The following is a 25,539-nucleotide window of genomic DNA, read 5'->3' as shown; positions in this document are numbered from 1 at the left end:
TTTGTGTATGCAAAATTGTTATTTTGTAAATTCATTTTCTTGAGACAACTGGATGGTTTTTGGCCACAGTAAAGAGTTACTGATTGTGATTCCAGCTGAGTGCCCTAAACATTTTTGCTGTGTTACCATCAGTAACCAGGGTACAAGTAAGAGGTTTTTGTACAAGGTTATGAGCACTTGTGGTATCCTAAGGAACTTCAGACACTGGGTGCAATGAATTCCTTGCAGTAGTGTTCTGCACAGGTCTGTTAATTTTTTATTTAGTAAACAGTATTAACTACAGGAAGGAAGATGTTCTTTTGCTTATCTAAACACATCATATGTCGATACTGGTCTGGTATTGGAGCTCCAGAAATTGTTGATCTATGGATCAAGTGTTTGCTCTTAAGGGGACAAATGTGGTGTGTGTTCTCAGTCACACTATTTGCCAGATATTGTCATACAAGAGCCACTGACAGCACAGTTTTGGCCACTCAAAGTGATAAACGAATTTTATTTATTTATGGCTTTCTGAAAGCTGCTCTGTGTGTAATTACGGATCATGCGATAAATTGAATTTCCTCTATATAATGTAACATTCTTTTAAAAAATTATTGGCTCAAATGATGTCACGAAACATGACACAAAAGACACAATGATTGGCCCATACACTAGCAAGAAGATTAAATTACTAAAGTATTTCTTGACTTATGAGAAACATAAGACTACCAAACAAACATTCATTAGTGAAAGTATAATTGCATAGGGTATTAAGCGAAGTTTATGACCCTCTCTTCTTCTTTCTTTCTCGCACAAATAAACATGCAGATCTTCAAACAAAAATTGGCAACTTATTTTAAATGTACATATAAACTGCAGAACAGTAATGACGTATGACTAAAACGTCAGTCAGTCAAAATTGGAATCGGTGAGCTCCTACAAGTACTACTAGGGCATGACAGCTCATTGGGATGTCAAATGGTTTGATCACATAGGCTCAGTTGTAGGTAAAACAACAGCAGACTTTTGTTCAGTTGTAGGAAACCACGAAGAGGCAGCCAATCTACAAAGGCGATTGCTTACAAATCACTTGTACATTTGAGAACATTGACAAGATCTTGGTACCTGTACCATATAGAACCAACAAAGGATATTGAATGTATATGAAAACAAGCAGTACAAACAACAACAACATGTGTCAGTAGTAGACTTGCTGCAAAACTTGGAACTAGCAGCCACTCTTAAGGAACTATCCAATATGAAGTGTGAAAACCTGACGAGAAATTTTTTGTACATAAAGAATACACTGAAAGAAACACAAGGTCAGAATTTTAGTTGCAAATACTCACTGCAAGGGGTTGTTTTTTTTTCTTTTTTTTTTTTTTAAAAAAAGTTGATAATTGTTAAATTCATAGGTTGGCAGGTGGCTGAAGGAATGTAAGCTCCTGCAGTAGCTGCAGCAGACTGCATGTGCAACACAATGTGTGCATAGCCTTTGTTGACTGCAAATTGGTAAACAGATAACATGCAACAATGTAGTCATAATTTGTAAGGTAAATTCCAGTTTCTGTAGACATGTTTTTTTTAACAACTGTTCGCTGGAATTAGCAATTTATTTTTACCTTCCGTAATAAGTAGCAGTTGTCTTTTTACGGTATCACTAAGTGTTAACAATGGAGGTATGACTGAATTAATTTTCTGTGTGTTTTCATGGTATATTCTAGCTAGTAGAATATGCCTTTACAAAGGTTTGAGAGTTCACAGTAATCTGAAATCCAATTAATGTTTTCAACTGGGCGAAGATGAAAACACGAAGAATGTGGTATGCATTCGAAAGCGTCTACTTCTTCTGAAGACTTACATATGTGCTATTTATTACTTAATTTCATGTACATGTATTTGTATGATGCTGACGTTGCACGATAATAGCTTTCAGTATCAAAGAAAAGGCTGTCAGGTCTTTTGTTAACTGAAGCAGGGGGAGAAAACGGCTAAAGTTGAGCAGTGTGTGAAGCTGCTTCCGTTTTGTAAAATCTGAACATGAATTACTGAAGTGGATCGAAGATTTATTAGAAAGTTTATTTCAGGTAAATGTTTAGAGAAGATGCTATCAATAGGTAATACTATAGAGAAAATTAGCTGACGTAGAGACAGAGCTTCTAGTAAACCCCAAAAATGCTGTGTACAAAGCCAGGTAGTCTGGTTTTGTGCGAGAACTTTGTCATTTCACGTGAAAGACAGACAAAGTTGTTTGTGCAGTTGATGGCTCATTAAAAAGAGAACTTTTTAGTTGCAAAAACCTTGTAATCGATGTGCCAAAATCTGGAAAAATGAATGAGAATAATTTTCAATATTACATCCAAAACATCATCTTAACAGCTGTGGCAAATAATTCATCATTTTTTATTTTTGTTGTGCTCTCTGCCTGGAAATAACATCACATATGTATGTGGAAAACGATGAAAAGTCACTCTTGATAAAGAAAGTGGGGGGGATACCAGTACTGCCGATAGGCACAAATAAAACTAATGTTAGCTTTTGGATCTATTTGTACCTCATTGAGGAGATAGGGATGTGTTGGCGCAGGTCAAACAAATCCTAGGATGAGAGGGAGCCCACAAGTAATGAGGTAGAGGGGAGACAAAGATGAAGGGGGCCACAGTCTCTCACAGGTGTTGGAATGTGACTGACTTGCCCTCCTGTTTGTAGTTCTATATTTTTCCTCAAGTTAATTTTCCTTGTTAGAGAATCTATATTGCTAAACAGCTAATCTGGTGCATGGTCACACAGTCCCAGCTGCAGGTTGCATACGTAACGGCTTCTAGGAGCAACAAAAATTTGATTGTCAGCATTTCGTAGAGTTATTGACCAAATCTACAAATTTGAGATGCTGTTATAACCTCATATTTTTCAGTCTGCATTCTAACACTGCCTTCACCTGGCAACGATGCGAGGAGTTACCTGAAATGACATGTGGTTTGGATTCCTCATTAAACTGTAGGTCTTCTTTTACTGTTTGGAAAAGAGGTAGGTTAAAGACACAAGAGTTGCGGAAGTGGCGACCAATCAAAAGGCTTGCACCAGACGTCTGAGCCACAAAAATAACAATAATAATATTTTTGTCACTAACATGGTTAATCTCAAATTTTCAGCCTGAAGTTTCCATTGTTTGGTTTAACATATTAACTCATTTGTAAAGTATTCACATACTTGGAGCTGTTGCATACATGGGAGATCAGATTCTTTACAGAACTGAATGTGGTCAGAACCGAAGTCAGCACTTTATACGATACAATATAACTTTAAAAAATACTTTCAATATTATGAAAAGGATAGATTGCTACTCACCATATAGCGGAGATGTTAAGTCACAGACAGGCTCAACAGAAAGAATGCTAAACACACAAGTTTTCGGCCAGAAAGATAACATACACATACATATTCACACAAACACAGCTCACACGTGTGACCACTGTCTTTGGCTGCCGAAGCAGACGATGAGCAACTGGATATGATGGGAGAAGCAATTTGGTTCGTGCGGTGGTGGGGTGAAGAGAAGACTCGGAGGGGAGGCAAAACAGAGTAGGGCTGGGGGGGCAGTAAAATGCTGCTTTTGTAGGGATGATGTGGGTAGAGGGTAAGGCAGCTAGGTGCAGTCGGGAGGTTAGCGAAATGACGGGGGAAACGGGGGGGGGGGGGGGGGGGGAGAGAGAGAGAGAGAGAGAGGCAATAAGACGGTGGGTGTGTTGGTCAAATAGAAGGCTGTGTAGTGGACAATGACTAACAAAGATGGAAATATGAAGGCCAGGAAGGTTACAGGAATGTAGGATAAATTGCAGAGAGAGTTCCTAATTGTGCAGTTCAGGAAACATGGTGTTGGTAGTATGCATTCAGATGGAATAATCTGTGAAGCAGTCATTAAAATGGAGACAGTTGTGTTGGGTAGCATGCTCAGCACTGCATGGTCCAGCTGTTTCTTGGCCACAATTTGTTGTTGGAAATCCATGTGGACAGACTGCTTGTTGGCTGTCACGCCCACATAGAATGAAGCACAGTGATTACAACTTCTCGTAGGTCATGTGACTGGTTTCACAGGTAGTCCTGACTTGGATGAGATAGATGATTGATGTGACTGGACTGGAGTAGGCTGTGGTGGGAGGACGTATGAGACAGATCTCGCATCTAGGTCTATTACAGGGCTGTGAGCCATGAGGCAAGGGGTTGGGAGCAGGGTTTGTGTAGGTGTGGACAAAAATGGGCGTCAGAATACAACTGTGGGAGGTGTGGGGAGGATAGTGGATAGGATGTTATTCATTCCAGGGCATGGAGAAAAGTACTGGAAACCCTGGCAGAGAATGTGATTCAGTTGCTCCCATCTTGGATGGTGCTGAATCACGAGGGGAATGCTCCTCTGTGGCCAGATGGTGGGACTTTGAGAGATGGGGATGACTGAAGAGATAAGGCATCTGCGATCTGTTTTTGTACAAGGTTGGGAAGGTAATTATGGTCTGTGAAGGCCTCAGTGAGACCCTTGGTATATTTCAAAATTGACTGCTGATCACTACAGATGCAATGGCCACGGGTGGCTAGGCTGTATGGAAGGGACTTCTTTGTATGGAATGGGTGACAGCTGTTGAAGTAGAGGTATTTCTGGTGGTTTGATATAGACAGAGGTACTGATGTAGCCATCTTTGAGGTGTAGGTCAACATGAAGTAGGTGGCTTGTTGGGTTGAGGAGTAGCAGGTGAATCAAATGGGGGAGAAGGTGTTGAGATTCTGGAGGAATGTGGGTAGGGTGTCCTCGTAATTTTCCATTATTCATAAATGCTTTGTTAGAAATGAATTGAAATGAAAATAACTAATTAATAAAACAAAATTCCTAAAAGTTATTTCTTCATTTTTGTTTTATGATCTACTTTATTACTGATGAACTTTGATTTTTCAGTGTCTTTGTGGTTATGTTACATAAACTGGTATTTTTAGTGTTACTTAATTAGAGCAAAGAATTTGAAAACCTCATGTAGAGAGTGCTCAGGTTACTCCAACCTTCTTTCCACACTCAAAGGAGCAGAAGAGTGTTAAGTGTAAATTAGCACCAGTAAAAGTAACCATTAAACATTAAAACAGCCGAAAAGTAGATGGCTACACAAACAAAAGGTTGAGTTGCAGGTTATTTGTATTATTATTGTAAGAGCTCCAATCAAAATTTTGTTATTTTACAAATTAGTACCTCATTGCTTTTATGTTAAACTGACAGATTAGTTTTTATCTCTGTTGTGGTGAGATAATTATTCACTCAGAGTAAGGTAGTACTAACAGTTAATTAACTGTACATGTAAAGGCCACTGTAAACAAACAAACTCGTTTGTCAAATGAGCCCTTGTCTAGCTGCAGATGTGTCAAACTCGTACATGTACAAACAAAGTTTGTCAGTTTAACCCCACTTTAAGAAGACACCGTTAGTGTTCATATTTTGACAGTAGTGAGAATGGCCATAGATGCAGACAAAGCAGTCTGGACATTGACTTTGGTATTGCATTTAAAGGCAGGGAAGTAAACAAGATGCTGGTCCATATAAGGGCTGAAAATGATTTACCCATGAAAATCAGCTAAAGAAAATACTGCTCTCGGAACCTGATCACATCAGCTTTCTGCAAGTGGGCAGTGAAATGTCTAACTTGTTCAGAGTTACTTCACCCTCACATTGATAATAATACACATGTATGTGAAAATTTATTCTCTTGTACTTGCTCACGTAATGAAATTTCTTCAAAATACCATAATGTAGCCCGCATGGTCTGAGGGTGAACTAGAGAATTTAGATTTCTCTCATTTCGTTGCACTCCTGCTTGTATGTTAAGCATAAAACAGTGATTTTGTTCATAACCTCTTCCTGCGTAATACACGGCTGGATAAGATGTGATTTGTCTACCATTTTGGTAATTGTGCTACTTTGTTTTTAAACTCGATTGTAGTTTTCATAGTTATGGAAACTCGTGATACAGGGAGATAAATTGTAATAAAACCATTATTCACTAGACATGTGTGGCAAAACATTGTTTATGTCAATGTCCACCATCTTGTCAAACTTTCTGTCAATCGGAACTTTTTGTACACACGTCAAACACGATCTATGCTTGACAAACCCATCAAACAACATCATACACAATCAAGTATTTGACAAGCATAGTTAAATTTGACAAAATGTTTGACCATTTACAGGGTGCTTAAGAGCACAGCAGGCTGGACATTAACATGACAACAAAATGTTGAATTTTAATGCAGGTGATAAATAAGCAACTGAAAGTGTTAATAAGAGAACATTACAGACTGGCCCACATACATTCTTTTCCTACTTCAAATTCTTTAAGTTCAGTGCTTGGAAATTAATTTCGTAATGCACTAAGATGCAGCTCTCAAAACCACATGATAAAGTTGACTTCAAAAACTTGTGAGCATCAAATATAAACAAAAAATCTAGCTGTTTAACACAACTGTCTGTAGCTGTGTGTGTAGGATCTGGTATTGTAATTGCAAGGTTACTGGTTACTGCAAGGTTGCTGGTTTGGTTATTGCTAGATGTAACATTTTTTTACATTTATTTGAATTCAGTATTTATTATGAGATTAAGTTGCTAATTAACAACAAAAAAATGATTTTTCGTTACTAATTGTATGAAAATGCGAGATTTATAATAAATTAAAATTTTGTGTAAAGCTACAAAACATCGGATTGAAACTAAAGCATGTGTTCTGTCCCTATAAGTTTTGAATAAATTCAAAAACTGTATAGAAAACAGTGCTATTTATATTTTCCATATAACAAAAAGTGCATCATACTACTTTATGAAATTAATGTCCTAGCTCTCATCTTCAGATCCAATAAACATGAATAAAATCAAAGATTGCCAATCTTTAAGGTCTCCTTAGATCAAAACTGAGGTTTGCATATTTTTAGTGTGTTAATTGTTCTCGAGCCGCATTACGGGTATTTCACAGGGTGAGTTAGGTGCTCTGATGGCAAATTTCTTTTCCATCCTTTCCCAATCCAACCTTGTCATTGGAGTCATCATCTTCATCATTTTTTTGTTATATTAGCAGATCATTTGTGTCTCCATAATCTGTGATCAGAGCACCCTCCTTAATGCTGCGTATGTACTGCCGTCCATCATATCATCCAGAATTTGAAATCTTTTCCTTCCTTGCCTCCTCTTCCCTTCCACATACCCCTCTAAGACTGTTTTTATAAGCCATTCCTTCTTATTTCCTTATAAATTGCCCATTTCGCCATTGCTATTGTGGTTTTCATTTCTGTTCTACTCTTCCATTTGGTTTCTATCCAACTTCAGAGGTGTTCTCATATTTCTCCACTCAGCATTGTCTTTATCCTTTTATTTCCTCCTTTTGTTTTCTTTGTGTTGATTTTCAGTGCATAAATCTTTCCTGTAGCTTCAGTGGCATCCATATATTTTGTAATTCTTTTTCATCTGTTGCTAAAAGGTTCATCCTCTCTGCGAACATCAAACATCATGTTCTTCTTCCTCAATTATTATTCTCTTGACACCTCATGGGCAAGTGGTCAGTCATATTTTAGGTATGGACTGAAAAGTCTAGGAGACTGACAGCAGTTTTGTCGTGCTTCTTTCACTAGTTTGATCCTTTATCCAGTAAAGATATTTCAGCATGAAAATTAAATCCAATGTGAACTCATTGCTGTAAGGAACTGTAAATAGTTTCAAGCTATATTTGCTTCAAGATTGATTTCATTATTCATTTAAATAAATATGAGTTAAAAGTCAAATTTTGAAATAAACGTAACATCCTCTAACACTAACTCAGCTTTTATGCAATGTTACTCATAGAAATTTAAAGTTAAGCTAATGTTTGCATACACTATAGTGATCTATTTGTTCCTCCTTTATAAATTTGCTTTTATTTCTTTGGCAAACTTTTTTTCCTTCACTTGATTGTGTATTAGAACAATTATTTCACAGGCTAGAAAGTAACATTCCATTGTCCTCTTATTTTCTCAATCTGTTTAAGCTGTGTTACATATTATGTAATTAATACACATCTTACTCTTGCACTCTGCTAATAAGTTTTCATCGATAATTTGAGGAAAACTCTAGTTAATATTCATCGTCCTGCTCTCTGTACTGAGGCAGTTAAAGCCAAATCACAGTTGTTTGGCTACCGTGTAGAAAAAATATACATTTCAAACTGGTTCTCAAATTCAGTAACAGCCATCCAGTACATTTGTGAACTATCTGAAGGAACGTGAACGCGAGAGAGAGCGGAAACGTGAGAGTCGACGGTCGAGTCGCCGTCGGTCTTCACGACATGGTGATGAGCTGCCGTCCGACTGGAAAGAATTTCATGCTGGCGGATACCGGATTGACGAGATGCGGAGACTAAAGCTGAAGTTGGAGCGCACCAAAGTGACAGGAGCCCCGGCAGGTTCTCGTGACCATCACAGCCGGCGCCGCCGATCGAGGTGAGTTCTTAGTTTTATGGTGTGTCTTTCTGTTAAGTGTTTAGATTTTCTGTTAAGGTGTGATAGTTATTGTCGTATGTTGGGCTACATTACTGCTAGTCACACAGATCATTTTATTTGCTTTCATCATTTCCTCCATTTGGAGTACAAATGAGGAGCTAACAAACTGAATTCTCCTTTGATGATTTACTACCTCTGCCAGGTGAATATGACAGCATCAGAAAAATGTCCAGTGTCAGAAATCTATACATGGCATGTTTCTCATAAAGAAGTTTGTGGCTCTTTTTGTAATAATATGTTGGAAACACTGTAATTTTTTTTTTTTTTTAATCTTGGAGGACAGAGATTCCATTTTTGTACTGTGTAATGGTCTGGGGTAAGAGGTTGTCACTTCTATTTTATTTTTACAATCTTTTAACTTTGTTGCTTCCCAAATCCTAGAGTATTTATTATGTTGTGCACATACTTGATCATGTGTTATGCTGGTATCTCCAGAGACCAATGTACTGCACTATTGTACACACTTAGGAAGAATACATTTTTGTGAAGGAGAATAGCTACATTTCTTATTCGTGCTTCATTGGTATGTATTTGGCCTTTACCACATAGACCAAATGTATGGTTTATGCTACAGACTATAGATAAATATTTACTTGAGTCATCAGGATGTGGGAAGATAGCCTTTTTGTGTTTTCACAGATTCTTCGCAGGTAATTTATATGGTGATTAAGGTATCATGGCATGTTTTTTAATGTGTGTATGGGATCACTTACCGCTTCTTATGTAGTATCAGGACGAGCTTGAAGACTAAAACAGTTAAATAATATACTTCTTTAACTTTTCTCATTTGTGTTTGAGATGACAATACTTTCATTAGACAGCTGTAATGGTGGTTCAGTTTGTGCCACAAGTGGAATAAATTGGACTTCAAATATGTATACCATGTAATTTGCTTGCCTTTTGGTTACAGTCAATTTATGTTTGCAAAAGTTTTTTTCAATTTCATTGTGTATACTCTTCAACATGGATATCATTTTGAAAAATATTTTGATTATGTTAATGATTTTGGTGTACGGTATTTAGTTGTCAATTGAATATGGGAAAAGAATTTTAAAATTTGGCGGTACTGGTATTTGCACCATTTCAACTTCATGAATACCTTATAATATTGTAACAAATTTTTTATTTGACTATCCAGCATTAGCTATTCATAGTGCTTGGACTCTATAGTTACCACTTGAAGAAAAGCTAAGAAATACAGACTTCAGATCTAACAAGTTGAAGATAAGGAAAAGCACAGTTCGCTGTAAAATGAATGGGTTTAAGATTTGGCTAGAATTTAATTTTTGAAATATGAAGTTCCATCTTTAAAGCAGAGGGATGGAGGAAGGGGCATTGAAATCTAGAAGTAAAGGAAAGATTAGATTCCCTGGCACTTTGTATGTAGCAAGGAAGAACAATGTTTTCTGCTTTTCATCCCCCCCCCCCCCTCCCCCCAATACTTGCCTGTCCAAATTTTTTACCTCTGTATCGTCAGAGGTGAGTACTGAATACTTTTTTAAACTTTAGCCCATTTTGATTCTTGTGCAATTGGAAATGGTTTAACTGATTTCCCAATACACAAGTTGTTGAGCCAAATGAAGTAAGAGTTATCGTGTATCTTTTTATAACAGTATCAAAGAGAAACAACTTTCCCTCCAACCTGCCCTCACCCCACCACCACTCCCCTCTGTATTGATGTGCGGACAAGGGAATTAGAAATAATGTATCTAAGACATTGAAGAAATAGTAGAACTCATGCGATTTTAAAATGTACAGATTTCTATGGGAATCATTCACTTTTATGTCTGATATAATTAATTAAGTCTGAAGTTATACTGTCATTCGATTTACAGCACTGTTTTGTGCCGTAACAAACTACTAAAAGGAAGGGAAGTAAAGTAGATGGTAATCATCATACTTGAAAAGATGAACACTCAAAAATGAGCATATAACTGTTTGTTGTTATTTTAATGGGTCATATTTACTTCATCTTGTCCACAAAGAGGTTATGCGAACAGCGATTCGTGTGTTCACTTGAGGGAGGTATGAGGTGACTGTCATTATCAAAAAGATATGAACACAACTTTAGGTGTGTCCTCCATTGAGAATGGGGTAGCTGAGCTTTCCTGTTTGTTCCCTTTGTGTTAAAATGTTAAGTTACTCTCCTTTTCCAGTTCCCCTATCATGCTAATGGCATCAGCAAGACTATTTCTCCTGTGGAGATGGATTTAAGTTATTCTCTTTCTGCCTGAAGCAGCACACACCAAAGGAAGGAACACGCTTGGTATCAAGGAATTGTAACACATTTTCTTTAACATTAAATGAAGCTTAGTGGTTGTTGCCTTTTAATTGTGTCAGTATTTTATATAAATCGTGAATTATTTCTTTAATCCTTCATAGACAGTTTGAGGCAACTATATTTTCCTTTAATTTGTTTATAATTAGTTTCTTGATTTCATAAAACACAATATTTTGTAGGATTATTTTGTTTCTGGTGAAATAATGATGATGGTGTGTGTGTTTGTGTATGTGTGTGTGCATAACATAGCTATTTGAACTGTGAAACTGTAACCAATGTATATTGGTTGATGCTTTTAGCGTTGAACGATAAACGAGGCAAGTGCACGAGAGCAGCTGTGCTGTTCGAGAGACAAAGAGAGAAAGCATATCATTTCTGAGCTCCGATGTCCGATTCTAGTCTCGGGGGTCTCAGAAGATTCTGTACACGGACCACCAGCACTGGCATGCTGCAGGAGATTGCTTTTCCACAAATGGAAACACTGATTTTTTTGTTGAGAGTTACAGACACACTTATTGACAATCTATTGTAAAAATAAAGAAAAATAAATTTTTATACTTTTTGTTATAAGTTCGTCTTGCATTGTATGTAATTATTGCTATAACATATACCCTTGATATGACAAAGTTAAAAAAAAAAAAGTTTGATAATGTGCATAAGTCTGCTAGACTCAAGTTTTACCCTTTGATTACAGGTATATTAGATTAGGCAATATCACTTATTGTTTCACACAAGTAGTTGATTAGTCTGCATAAAACACGTGGGGCATAAATTTTTTCAGTTGTGTTGTTCCAGATTGGCAGTCTTCTCTTGATTTCATTTGCTTTGTCCAATAAAATGAGTTACTTCATAATGCAACTTCTACCACACTGTTTCCTTAACTCACTTAAGTTCATGATTGTCATATTTATTTTAATATTTCAGTAGTAAGTGCAATCCTGTTAATAAACTAGCATTGTGTTCAGTACTTAAAAATATTAGATATATTGAATATATGAATTAATGTTGAGGCATCTTTGACATTCAGTATTCTTTCAACAATTTCAAGCCAAGTTTCCACTATAGTATGGACACAGTATGTCACCCCTGGTACATACACAGTGATATCAGATGCACTTTAGTATAAATGTGTTAAGAAATGTTGCCACACTTTACAGAAGTTGTAATGAAAATGTATTGAACAAGTTTATGGTGGTGCTTCAAAATGTTTCCAAGCTTAATTTATTCAACCTTTTTTGTGCTTAGCATGTCATACGTTTGTGTCAGCCACCAACATAATTACCTTGTTCTGAAACATGTTTATCTGCAATGACATTAAAAACTAAAATGGCATCAGACTGTGATTTAGAAGTGGAGCCACATCTGAGCCGTAAGCATGTGAGATATCTCTGGCATTTTAAAGTGAATCCTCGTATGTAGAAGATGCAGATTAAAAGAGTAATGCACAGAGCACATAAAAATTGTTTGCACGTGTGATACTGATTCCACTTTATGATTGGTTTTGAAGACAGGTGTGAAACAATTAGTTCCTCTCTGTAGCCCCCCACCCCCACCCAGCCACCACCACCACCAGCAGCAGAAATAGAATATTCAAATTTTGACATTTGTTAAATTACCAGTTCTAATTAATGCTGTTGCAATATCAAATAAGTTAATCAGTGATTGATCACTTCCTCCAGTGTGCTTCACAATCAATTTCTGGAATTTGAAGACTTTATTAACACTTTTGAGACTAGCCTGAGTCACATTGAGCACTAAGCTGTAACCATAGGCATTGTGCCATTCAGTGATACACTTTTGCAGGTATATTCAGTAGTATGTGTGGATAGTACCTGCAAAATATGTTGCAAATAGTGTGTGGTAAATAAGTATCAAAGAAATTCATGTCTGGAAACTCTGTCCCCATCTCTAAAGTGTTAACTAAGGACAATGCATCACAGGCATGGACACCCAATAACACCCGTCAACCTGCTTTCAGACAGGCAATACTGGGTATGATTCCACCAGGTTGTCGCACTGTGCAGCATTTCATGCCTCACTCTGCACATGTGCTAGCATTCACCCCTGGTTACAGTGAATATCGTGTTAGTGCTTCTCAAGGTGATAGGGTGCTGGAAATGCTACACTTCCCAGCAGTGAAGGAACAGGCTTTAAAGTTTCTGTCCAATCCTCTGATTTAGATTTTCTGCAATTTCACTCATTTAGGCAAATGTTGGAAAGGTTTTTGTCGCACCTTCCCCCCAATACTGATTAGTCTCAAAATGAGTGTGATATTATGCAGTGCCATTTGGAAAATTTCTGCGGTCTCCTTATTCTCCTTCATTCGTTTTGTTTTAGCCTTTTTCTCCATCAGTTCTTATGTTTGTACCACGTTATGGGCTATTTTTTCTGAAGCTGTGCTCTGCATGTGCTGCCTATATGGCTTTGACATGACTTACACATGTAGTACAGGCACTTCCATTGCACACATAACAACTGTCACTACGTACTCCTTTACGGTGTTTTTTTTTTTCTGTGAAATTATTCATATTATGTCATTTGTTTTCAGATTTTTTTTGGGGGGTGGGGGGTGGGGGGAGATTTAGTGAAGTGCCCTTGTTGGTGTAACTGGTGAGTTTTTGTTATTAGTTTGTTTCTGTTAGTGGCTTGTTTCTGACTAACGAAATCTCATTTATTCAATTATCAGTATACAAGGAATTGTGGTACCTGTTAATCATTACTGGAGAGAAATGGGGAGGGAGCAAAGATTCACAACACTTCAGCAAAAAGAATTGATTTTCCAGAATTCCCCAACATCTGACTTCATATTTTCGAGATAGATCTGTTGGTTGCAAGTGCTGCTGATCTTTCTGAATGTACTTCAATTTTGAATTTCAAATAAAAATTAACATAACTGCAGACCAGTTTGAGAGGAGGAATGGTATAGGTTTCTTATGCCCTCAGTGAAACAAAGGCTGTATACACAGAGTGGAACAGAGAACAAAAGTGTTGCCTGCAGTAGGACAACAGACGTTGCTTGTCAATTGGGTTCATAAATTCAGTTCCAGAATCTCATTACCTGTTTTTGGCCTAGAAAGAGAGCAATTATGAGCAACAGTCCACATATTTGATTCACATGTCACACTCTTTTACCATTAGTGTCAATAAGGGGAAGGAAGTCATCATTCTGAATGTATCAAAATAGCTACTAAAATTGTTGTTGGTATAGTATCTAATTAGGGTAAGAATTTCATGGTGCAGCAAAGGGGAAGATGAAATTGAGATTAGACAGTATTGTCATTTATTATTAAAGATGTTTTTCTCTGCTTGTATCTGTCAGCATGTGTCATGCAAATGTAAATTTTTGAGGTTCATTTGGAACTCTTAAGCTCCACAGTCTTTTTTTTATAGTAGATGAGAGGCGAGAGGTAACAGAAACAAAGAAGTGCAAGCAGAGGTTCAAATATAGGCAGAATGGAAGTTCCTGAAAGTTAAGAAAGTAGAGTTGAGCGGGGGGGGGGGGGGGGGGGGTATAAATGTATAGCAGCAATATGATACAGGGAGTACAGATATCTATAAGGTGTACAACTTTGCTTCCGCCATTAGCCAGTACATGGCGACAACAGTAAGTAGTGGCCGAAAGAAACAGATCGGTGACATCAGGCAATTAGCTTAGATGTCGGTCAACGTAACCTCATGCAAACATTAGTCGATTTGTGTCTGCATCATAAAGTTGTTCTTGATTGAAAATGTCAGTTTACGAGCCTAATTCTCGTCATTTGCAGGACGTGTTACTGTTTTGTTCCAGTATGAAGAAAACAGTGGCTGAGTCTCATTGAAAGCTCTCAAGTACGTATGGCAAGGACACTATTAGTGAAAGAACATGTCGTGAGTGGTTTCAACACTTCAGGAATGGTGATTTTAACATCGTAGTCCGGCATAATGGTTGAAGAGAGAATGTTTTCGCAGATGCAGAATTGGAGACATTGCTGAGTGAATACTCACGTCAAACTCAAAATGATTAGCATGATTACTGGGAGTGACACAACGAGCCATTTCAAAACATCTCAAGGCTGTGGAAATTATTCAGAAAAAAGGAACTTGGGTCCCATGTGAGCTGAAACCAAGAGACGTTGAAAGGTGTTTGTGTGTTTGTGAACAGTTGCTTCAGAGGAAAAGCGGAAGGGATTTTTGCATCACATTGTGAATGGGAACGAAAAATGGGTTCATTACAATAACCCTAAACGCAAAAAATCATGGGGGTATCCCAGCCATGCTTCCACGTCGACAGCCAAATCGAATATTCATGGCTCCAAGGTCATGTTCTGCATTTGGTGGAACCAGCTCTGTGTTGTGTACTATGAGGTGTTAAAACCAAGTGAAACTATCACAGGTGCTCGTTATCAAACACAATTAATGCTTGTGAGCAGAGCATTAAAAGACAAACGGACGCAATCCAGCGAGAGGCAAGATAAAAGCGATTTTGCAACACGGCAACGCTCGACCCCACGTTGCAAAAGAGTTCAAAACGTACTTGGAAACGTTAAAATTCCTTCCCCACCCCCCATATTCTCCAGATATTACTCCCTCGGACTATCACCTGTTTAGACCAATGGCACATGGCTAGGCTGTCCACCGTTTCCAATCTCATGAAGAAGTCACAAATTGGATCGATCCTGGATCGCTTCAAAACATGAACAATTTTTTCGATGCAGAATTCGTACACTACTTGAAAGATGGGAAAAAGTAGTGGCCAGAAATGGAAAGTACTTTGAATGATACATGTGTAACCAATTTGTTTTATTAAAGCCTCAAATGTTGGGGAAAAAATAGCAGAAGCAAAGTTGTACACCTTGTACAAGAAATATAGTTTTGCAGATTTTTAATGTAATGCTTTTAGGCATATGACAAATAGTACACTTGTCACCCAGGCTCATTTGTGTATTACAATCACAGTTTAAGCAAGTTTTTGAAGCAACGAGGATTTGCAGCTTTTCTGATGACAAGAAAAAATCAAGTAGCTCCATCCCATCAGCTTTGGTGTGAGCTTGTACAATATATCTGTGCTGAGCTCGCCCTTGGCACACCAGGCAAGGTTTTTACTGTTTAAGAATTGTCAGGCACAAGTTTGAGAAACAGTGCAAATTGATCTGCTATAAATGGGCCACACTTTCCATACTAAGCCATCAGACATGCTAAGACACCATTTTTCCAGATGGTAATACCATCTTGGTTCACAAATTTTCTCTCACCTCAATTTTGTGCTAAATTCTACCACATCCTTAAAACCTATCAAGTTAATCTGTATATGCACCAGAATTTTCTATTAAAAGAAAGACATTTGCTTGGTTAACTGGTCCACTTGGATGAATTAACACAGCTTGGTGTGTCCACAGTATTCACAACGTTGGGCACAGCATCCCTAGAGATGCACTGAAACTGCTTTCTTCTTTATTTAGCCATTACACAAAACCTGAAACACTTCATTGTATCTAAATGAGAACACTGTTACCTGATTACACGTTTTGTCACCATTATGTGAGTGATTAAGTCAGCTTCACCATTGTGAAGAATGATTGCCAGCCAGATGAATGAAGATGGTTTGAATAGCGAATTGACACATGCTATAGTTCAGCCAGTGTAAGATGATCTCTGACAGATCGCAGTGCAGCTTTCAACTGTGAATCGCAAATGGCTACAGGCAAAAACAGTGGCAGTCTATAAACATCTGAGAACCCTGATGCATTGCCGGAGAGACGATTTCAAAATTGTTACATTATTGGTTGAGTAAGGACATGGAGCTGCTGCATCCAGCCCACTTCAGCTGTTGCAGATCAACTTGTGCCAACTGAACTGTAGGTGGTGTTTTGTAGCAGTCGGTTCTGCACTTCTTATGTTGTTTGATTTCTTAGAACCAGACACCAAAAATGTGTGACATTTTCGCCATAGAAAGTTCAAATTGGAATATCAACAGCTGTTGACCTTCCCTTCTGATAAGCAAGGTCTAGTTGGGCTTTATACTTTTGCACGCAGAGCCAGTTGGATCATAGTGTTTCTTCCAACATTGCATGGAGATTGGAGATCGAATGTTGAATCGGCAACAAAATGTGCACTGCATTTTTACTAAACTCGTTTAAGCAAATTAAAAAGAAAAACTGTTGATCATTAGTAGCTGTTTTCATCTCAATAGAAGCTGCTATGCCCTAAGAATAATATAACAGAAGTACTTTGATACTTCATCTACATTTGAGTGGTATTTTTTGACAATGACCACTTCTAAATGATACATATTTCATTCAAATTCATTGTATGGTTCACTGGATGTGGATATTTGAATCTGAATCAAAATGTACTAAGAAAATTGTCGTTATAACACAGCAGTTACAAATGCAACAACAATTAAAAATTGGGACTGAAACCTGAAATTCCTACTTATTGCAAGGAGTCGCTCTTATCACTATGCCGTCTGAGCATGGCTCCAGCCTTTACTCGAACTTTGCCATAATGTTTTGCTTCAGTGCATTTAATTAGTTATTTTAAATCTAATAGACATTTGCTCGTGTTGAGACACTGAAAGGTGTGTTACAACTATTGGGGCATGTTCTAGATGTTTATTCCTTATGCATGTGTCACTGATTCAGTATGCCATTAATCAGAAATAGAATGTTACATAATTTGATACTGAGACTTTTTGTGCCAATTAATTGTTGAGACTTAGTTTGCTAAGGGAACTGAATTCATAAATATTGCAATGTTAGAAGTATACTGGTTGTTCCATCATGAAATGTCAGCAAAGAACATATCTGGCATCAAGAAGGTGCTAAAGCCCACATATTTGCGATCTTGTGTTCCATTATACAAACTAGTTTCGCATTATTACATTTGGGTAGTAAATTCTTGTTCATTTTGGCTGTTCCTGTGCCGAACAAACAAGCAGGCAGTATGATGTTTAATAACGCCACAAGGTTGTAATAATGGTTGAAAATGTAATGTTGGACCATCTCAAAAAGCTAACAGATAATGAAGTGGAAATGCTAGTAAATAGTAGTCTGCAAAGCTCGGAACCCAAGTTTCAGTGGTTTGAAAATCCAACTGTGCCCAAAATACTTGCTTCAGAGGTTAATGAAGTATTTTGATGCAAAAACTTCATTGATAGTGGTGGAGCATCCTCATTACAATTCAGACTGTGCTAAATATGAACATAACAAAAGGAAAAGTGTGTTTATGATAAAGAACGCCTGTTACCCTCTGTGGAATGACAAAGGGGCCAGCTGCCTTGTAAGACAAACAGGTAGTTACAAGGATGGAGAAGTTAATGAAGTGTTGTATAAAGAAATTTGAAATCCTACAACAGTTAAATAAAGTTTTATTTGTGGGACATCTACAACTATTCTGCAACATGTTTGTCAACCAAATGACACGTTATAAAATGCTTATATTGACCAATGTTTTATGCGAAAGAAGTTGCTATGCACTACGTAGGTTTTGGGGTCTTGCCCAATCATCAGGTGCATTTGAAACCTAAAGTAAAACAATAGTTGTAACCTACTCCTTTTAACATTTGAAAAATTTCAAACATTAAAATTTAGAACTAAAAAATTAGATGAAATGATTAGAAAAACAACTTACCCAGCAGTAGTAAGATATCGTGTCCATGATGAAACTCGTAGGCAAACTTCTATTGTATATGGTCTGTCGTCATAGCATCCCTAGCTGTGGTTGCAAAGAACTCCAACTTTCAAGTGCAACCCAAGAAACTGGCTCGTCACAAAACTCTACCAAGAATGCATGCAGTCCAAAAACAAAGCATCCTAGGACATCAGGTGGAGATCACACACTAGACCAGTTAAACTAAGTAATGATCCTGTGTTGCAAATGGCAAAGCAACTTTAAAAAACTGATATTGCGATTCACAAGAAAAGGCGGTAATGTTTGAGGGCAACACTTAACAAACACTGATACATTGTGCCTGTGTGACCCATGTGTCTATGGCAAGGGGACTGAGCAGCAGTAACATGGCTTGGTCTGGAAGTGAAGTACTGGTACATAAGAACTTGGTTAAAAAAAAAAAAAAGAATCTGGAAGAAATATAGGTAACAACTGAAATTAGTGGCTTAACAAGCAAATAGGAAAAAGCAGCATGAGTTGTAACAAAAGTGCGACAAAGCAACAGACAACCAACATACAATGCATAAATAATAGCAGAAACCAAAAGCTGAAATACATAAAAAAATGCCAAAATCTGCATCCAGTAGCAGAAAAGTCCAAACATAACAAATGAAAGTTTGTGAATCAGTAAAATCAAAAGGATAAACAAACACTTTTAAAAAAATTTAAAAAAATATTGTTTTACAATAATTATCTATCAAATGTTACTAGCATAAAAAGGCATACATGATGCAGGTTAAGGGACTGTGGCAGATTTAAAAAACAGGAACAGAGAAGACGGGGAGCTATATACAAAACAGACTATTGAAAGCATTGTATAAAGCTGTTCAAGGGAGTTTTATGCCTGAGCTCAACTTGATGGTCAAGAGAAGTGTCAGAATTGTTCAGTTGAAGTTTGAAAATCTCAATCTCTTCTAAAATGTTTAAAGTCAAGCCCTTGGAGTAGACACGAAGTATACAGAGATCCTCCTTCATTTTACCTAGTTTATGATTATTTAGTGCTAAGTGCATAGACATAAGTGATTTGGGCTTGTTAGTGTTACTGTGTTCCTTACACCTAGTCTGAAAACCACCAGTTTGTCCATCATTGCGGCTAATGGAGAGCCCATTGCCAAATGTGCATTCTGCTGACACTTCCTCCCCAACTTGAAATAGTTATATTCAGATAGCAGTATGAGCAACTTCGTAAACTTTTTGGCAGACTCTTCCTCTAAGTTATTAAAAGTATGTTATTTTCAATAAAGTCCAAAACATCGTGTATAGGGATATTAGTATACATGCTCTTGAGATTGAAAGAAGCTAATGTAGCTCCCTGAGGAACACTGGTTGCTTGCAATATTTTTATAATTTCCTTCAGATTATTCACCATATAATGATGAGGGTAACAGTAAAGTTGGATGAGGATGCTGTTAAGGTATCTAGCCAATTCACGACTAGCATCCTCAGCCAGCAATACTGTCACTAAGTGAGAAAGTGGTTGAAGACTTACATATTTCTCGTGCTTTCTTTGTTCCTCATAATAATGAGCAACGCCTTACTGCTAATACAGAGAACCTAAACCACATAGTAGAACAGGCATTTATTCTGTTCCGCAGTGTGATTGCTGCCACATTGGAGAAAGTGGCAGATAACTTCAGACTAGGTTGAAGGAGCTGTATAACATTAACAAGCCAAAGTCACCAATGTCAATGTACTTAGCATTAAATAACAATAAACTATGGAATATTGAGGAGGGTCTCTCTAAACTTCATGTCTATATCAAGGGCTTGACTTTAAACATTTTGGAAGAGTTTGAGATTTTCAAATCTTGATTTAACAGTCCCGACAATGTCCTTGGCTATAAACTTGAGTTAAAGCATAAAAATATCTTGAATAACTTTGTACAATGCTTTCAGTAGTCTGTTTTGAACGTACTTGCTGTCTTTTCTGTTCCTATTTCTTGAACATACCACAGCCCCTTAACCTGCATCCTGTATCCTTCTTTATTGTAATAACATCCAATGGTTCATTATTGTAACAATTTTAATTTTTTAAATTGCTTGGTTTTTAAAAATCTTTCAGATATTTTACCTTTTGATATCTCCAGTTCACAACATGTCATTTGTTATGTTTGGGCTACTGTGGTATTGCTGGCGGATCATGGCATTTAGTATGTATTTTACCCTTTGACTTTGCTATTATTTGTGCATTCTGTGTCATGTGTGTGTTCCTTTGTTGCACATCTTCTGTTATTAGTTGTGCTGCTTTTTCCAATTTGCTTGTTAAGGTGAATATATCTCGTACTGGACTGCTATTACTTTAGGTACACCTGTATTTCTGTGTATTCTTTTTTCAGCATTCGAATGTACTTGTACTGTAGTTTCTCTTCATGCCGTGTTATGTACCCCCTTCACAGAGTTCACAATACGTACAGCTTACAGCCACACGGGTCTCATAGGTGTGCTGTATTACTGTTCATTAAGTGTTGATCTTAAAGACTACCACTGTTTCTAGTGGTTCACCATATCGGGCCTAAAGTTGATTTAATTTTTTCAGCGCTACTTAGTTTAACTTTAGGTGGAAGTCACAAGCTAGAGCAATGCCCTATGATGACTTCATTTATGTAGGCTGCGTGTATTACCAGTGGCAATTTTGGTACAAGAAGCATTTTCGCAGGCCATGCTTAAAAGTTGGGGCTCTTTGCGACCACAGTTTGGGATGCTAGTATGGTGGCCCAAGTACAATATGTGTTCATGTACTGGTTGTTCGGGCACAGACATGTCCTTCTACTTTGAGGTAGGTTATTTTTTAACATTTCGTCTGATTTTTCAGTTTCTAAATTTTTTTAAAAATTTTTTAATTGTTTAAAGGTGTAGGTTACGACTATTGTTTTACTCTAGAGTTCAGATACAGCTGACGATGGGGCTAAGACCCCGAAACTGTGGTAGTGTATTGTGACTTCTGTCACCTAAGACTTTGATCAATATAAGCATTTTGCAACTGTGGTGGATTCTGTTACCGTCACCAAAAAAATAAGATCTTCAAGCAAAAAATTAATATTGTCAGTTTTAATAGTATACTACAAGGAAAAATGTTTGTTAATAACAATGTTAGTCAGTCAGAACCTTTTTTCAATTTACCTAATTTGCCAGGGAATGTTGAGGGAAAATATAACAAATAAACGCCTCTCTCTCTCTCTCTCTCTCTCTCTCTCTCTCTCTCTCTCTCTCTCTCTGTAGTGGTCAATCCAAGGATTGGTTTGCATCAGTTACAATGACAGCTTGTCTCCATTCTGTGCGTCTTTCAGCTTTTCTCTTCATTTCTTTATAGGTGTTAAACATCCCACATCTTTCACAATTTGATCCATGTACCTCAGTCGTGGTCTTCCTCTTGGTCTTTTTCCCTTGACATATCCCTCTATGACTGTGTTCAGGAGTCCTTTATGTCTTAATAGATGGCCTGTAAATTGCACTCTTCTTTTAACAATGAATCTCAAGAAGGTTTTCTTCTCACCTGCTCTTTCCAGGACCACTTCGTTTGTGACATTGTCGATACATTTTATTTTGAGCATGCATCTATAGCACCACATTTCAAAAGCATTTAGCTTCTGGTCTTCCTCTGTCCCGAGAGTCCATGTTTCACACCCATAGCATGCCACACTCCACACATATTATTTCAAAAATCTTTTCCTGGTTTCAAGGCTGATGCTCTTAGATATTAAGATGTTTTTCTTCTAGTTAAAAGCAGCCTTTGCTTGAGCAATTCTACTTCTCACTTCTGCCTTGCTCCTTCCATCCCTGGTAATATTACTGCCCAATTAATTTATCAATATGTTCAAGCAGTTCATTGCCTACATGAACTTGGACTATCACTTAAGATATAAAATAAGAAATCATTTTTATTATATATGATAACAAGAATAATTGTAACACAAATGTGAAAAGTGTTAAAATGCAATTAGAAATCATTGCAGTTTTTTTATGGTGATTAGCCAATGCATATTACATACTCTGTTATACTGAAAAGTTGGAGATTACACGTAACAGTACACTACAGGATGTAAAGGAAGAAATTTTAGCAACTTTAAAAATTGGACCTCAAACAAATAACAAATTTCAGTTTTCAAATAAAATTAGTGTATTAAACTGATAGAAAAGCAATTGGCCATTGGTCTCGTAAGGTTCACAATATATGTCGGTCTCTCTTAGGGTAATTCTTCTTGGAACTAAGTAATTGTAAGAACCATCACCATTATAGCTGCTGCTGCTAAAATCATGTTTCTCTTGGCAGTGCTAGTATCATATTTCATTGTTGCATCTTTTAGGCTTTGTTTTTAGATATATTGCTTAAATTGTAGGCTATACTGAAATGGTTGTAAAGTAGAAATGCTTTACATTTAAATTTAAAAACAGCCATTTAATTTCATCATTGTACTGCCCATTTTTGAAGTTACTCAGTACATACAACTAGATTATGTGAAGTTGGTGTACTGAAGACTGAAGCTTAATTCAAGTATATAACATGTACTGAATGGCACTGTGATTAATGCACATGACTCTCATATATGAGGAGCACATCTTAAATCCACATCTCACCATCCGGGTTTATATTTTCAGAGTTTTAAGTTGTATAAGAGAAATTTTGGTATCTTTTGTTTGAAAAGACACAGCTGCGTTTTATTCCCTTTTTCTTCTTTGCTAGATCTGTTGTAGACTGTGTACATTCTTTCATCTGTCCTGCACCCCTTCATTGATCTGCCCCAGTATGTAGCTTTTTTTCCCCTCACAGCTCTCCAAGCATTCCTGTTCCTCTCCTCTCTCGTGCATTGCTTTCTTAGACAACTCTTCATTGCAGTCAATATTTTTTCACTATACCAAGTGTGTCTCGTGAGCCATGCTGTGCATTTTTTATGATGTTTTGGCAGATAGTGGCAATTTCATTTTTGCAAACTGTAGGTGGAATCAGGCTAATCAAGTATTTGCCCATCACGTTTTGTTATGTTACATGCAATTTCCAATATTGATGAGAATTTATTTAAAGTGGAACTTTATGTTCCCATTCAATAGGATTCCAAATTAGTCTGGTGTAATGTTTGGTTTAACAGTATGTCCCATGGTGCTTGTCAAATCAGTGAATAATTGTTAGGCTTGTAGTGTGCTGTCTGCTGCAGCTGTGTAGCTGTGCTACCCAGAATATGCTGGAGTTCCGGTTATTCTCCAGAAATTTTTTGTTTGTTCAAGAAACAAACTGATGTTTTATATTGACATAGGGCCTCATTTGAACCATGTGAGTATTATTTGTGTGGGATGACTACATACGTAAAAAAGAATTTGAAAATACGACATAGAACACCAGAGAAACTGTGACTGACAACTCTTAAGAGAGATGTGTGCTGTACCCCACCAATGATGTTTCACTTGTTTTTATTTCAGCTAGTCATCTTCCCTCGGTCTTTTTTAAAACATTTCTTATTTTGTCAATCCATTTCACTTTAATCCTTTTGTTGCTACAGACAAGCTCTTTGCATTGCGTGCTGGGGTGGCTTTCGTTGTGGATGTATTGCTCACATGTACTGCTCGCTAACTGTGGGTGCCTGTGCTAGAGATACTGTGTTTCAGCTGATATGAAATACTTATCAACAAATTGTTTTGAAAAATATTAGATGAAAAAATTTGGTTTTCGATTGATAAACGACTGACATAGTTACGGTGCGGCATTTAATTAAGTAAAACACTGCATGAAATTTTAAAGACTTTGCAGAGGTAGAAACACATTGTGTAAACTTTGCAAATGGTTGATTTTAGCTCACACATTGCTTTAAATGAAATGTAGACAAGGTATTGAAATTTCATTTTAAAATTGAAAGCAGAAGGATATTTCGTTCAGGAGTTACTGGGTTTTATATCAGAAGGACAGCTGCATGCCAATTTGTGTTCTAGCTCATCGCAAATCATGTGGCCTTAACAATTGTCATATCTAAAAATGATTAAAGATATCGAAACAAGGTTGTCTGCAAATGATAGCAAGCAATGAGAAACACAAGTAGTATGATAAATACTTGAAACATATTTTATTCACTGACCCACGGAAGTAGCTCAACCGCAGCAGTGAAAGGTCGGTGGCTCAGGACACATTCAGATGTTCATAGCAGTGTAGGAAAACCCAAGCAGTGTGCATACACATATCCACAACATGTAAGGAACAGAGTGGCAGTTCTCCTCAGGTCTCTACAATATATTTCTAAATTCCAGTTAAAACACATTGCTAATATCTTTTTAAATTCTGTTGGCGTTGTTCTTGCTGTCAACAAAAATTTCAATCTTCTGTAAGCTTTTTTACCCACGTTTTATTTCTCCCTTTCAGTTTCTGTTTTTCATTACCGTACTTCATAGATAACAAAATATTTTACATATTCCAAAAATTTCAACTTAACATCACTTTCGGGCATTGTCTGTGGCTGACAATGTTTCTAAGACGGATGCAGTCGTCCACCCTGTCCCAGAGGAAGCTTCTTGGCTCGCAAGGTCTGGGCATTCACAGGGTGTGTTTGCAGGTAGTTGAGAGCTCCAACATTAGGCGCGTAATGGTGCCCCCTTAGCAACATGGGTGCCAAGGAGGGGAGACAAGCCAGTGTGCACACCGGGGGGAGTCATTCCGGATGTCGAAAGGCTGCTTTCGGATGCCATGAAGAGTACAGGGTGCAGCCAACTGCAGGTGGTGGCTCGTGTTGGTACCAATGATGTGTGTCACTTTGGATCGGAGGAGATTCTCTCTGGTTTCAGGCAGCTAGAGTCTAGGCTGCAGATTCCTTGACTTTTGCCATCAGGTGGTGGGATTCCAGGTTCTGCTTAATAGATCAGGAGTCCATTACACACAGGAAATGGCTACACGTGTAGCAGGGGCTGTGTGGAAGGGACTGGGTGGTTTGTAAGGTTAGAGTGTTTGGGGGAACCACAGAAAGGGTGTCCATCTAAAAGGGGGGCAGATAAAACACAGTAAGTTAGTTGTAGAAACGATTGGTATTGGAGTTGTAAATGGTCATAGCTGTGTTGGGAAAGAACCAGAGCTCCAAGCCCTAATAGAAAGCGCCGAAGTTCAAA

At 37.5% G+C, this 25,539-nt stretch overlaps 1 protein-coding gene across 6 annotated transcripts in view; it reads left to right on the top strand.

Moving 5' to 3' along the window:
* LOC126293740 (serine-rich adhesin for platelets-like) overlaps window positions 1-25,539 on the top strand; it is a 396,910-nt gene that overhangs the window by 70,796 nt on the left and 300,575 nt on the right. For all 6 annotated transcript variants that reach the window (XM_049987087.1, XM_049987088.1, XM_049987085.1 and 3 more), the window contains one exon: window positions 8,252-8,472. In XM_049987087.1, coding sequence (XP_049843044.1) covers window positions 8,252-8,472 — 221 coding nt within the window. The remainder of the gene's footprint in view (window positions 1-8,251; window positions 8,473-25,539) is intronic.

This window comes from Schistocerca gregaria, chromosome 10 (genome assembly GCF_023897955.1).
Source record: "Schistocerca gregaria isolate iqSchGreg1 chromosome 10, iqSchGreg1.2, whole genome shotgun sequence".
In the NCBI taxonomy this organism is placed as follows: domain Eukaryota; kingdom Metazoa; phylum Arthropoda; class Insecta; order Orthoptera; family Acrididae; genus Schistocerca; species Schistocerca gregaria.
This window is presented reverse-complemented; position numbering and strand designations above follow the sequence as displayed.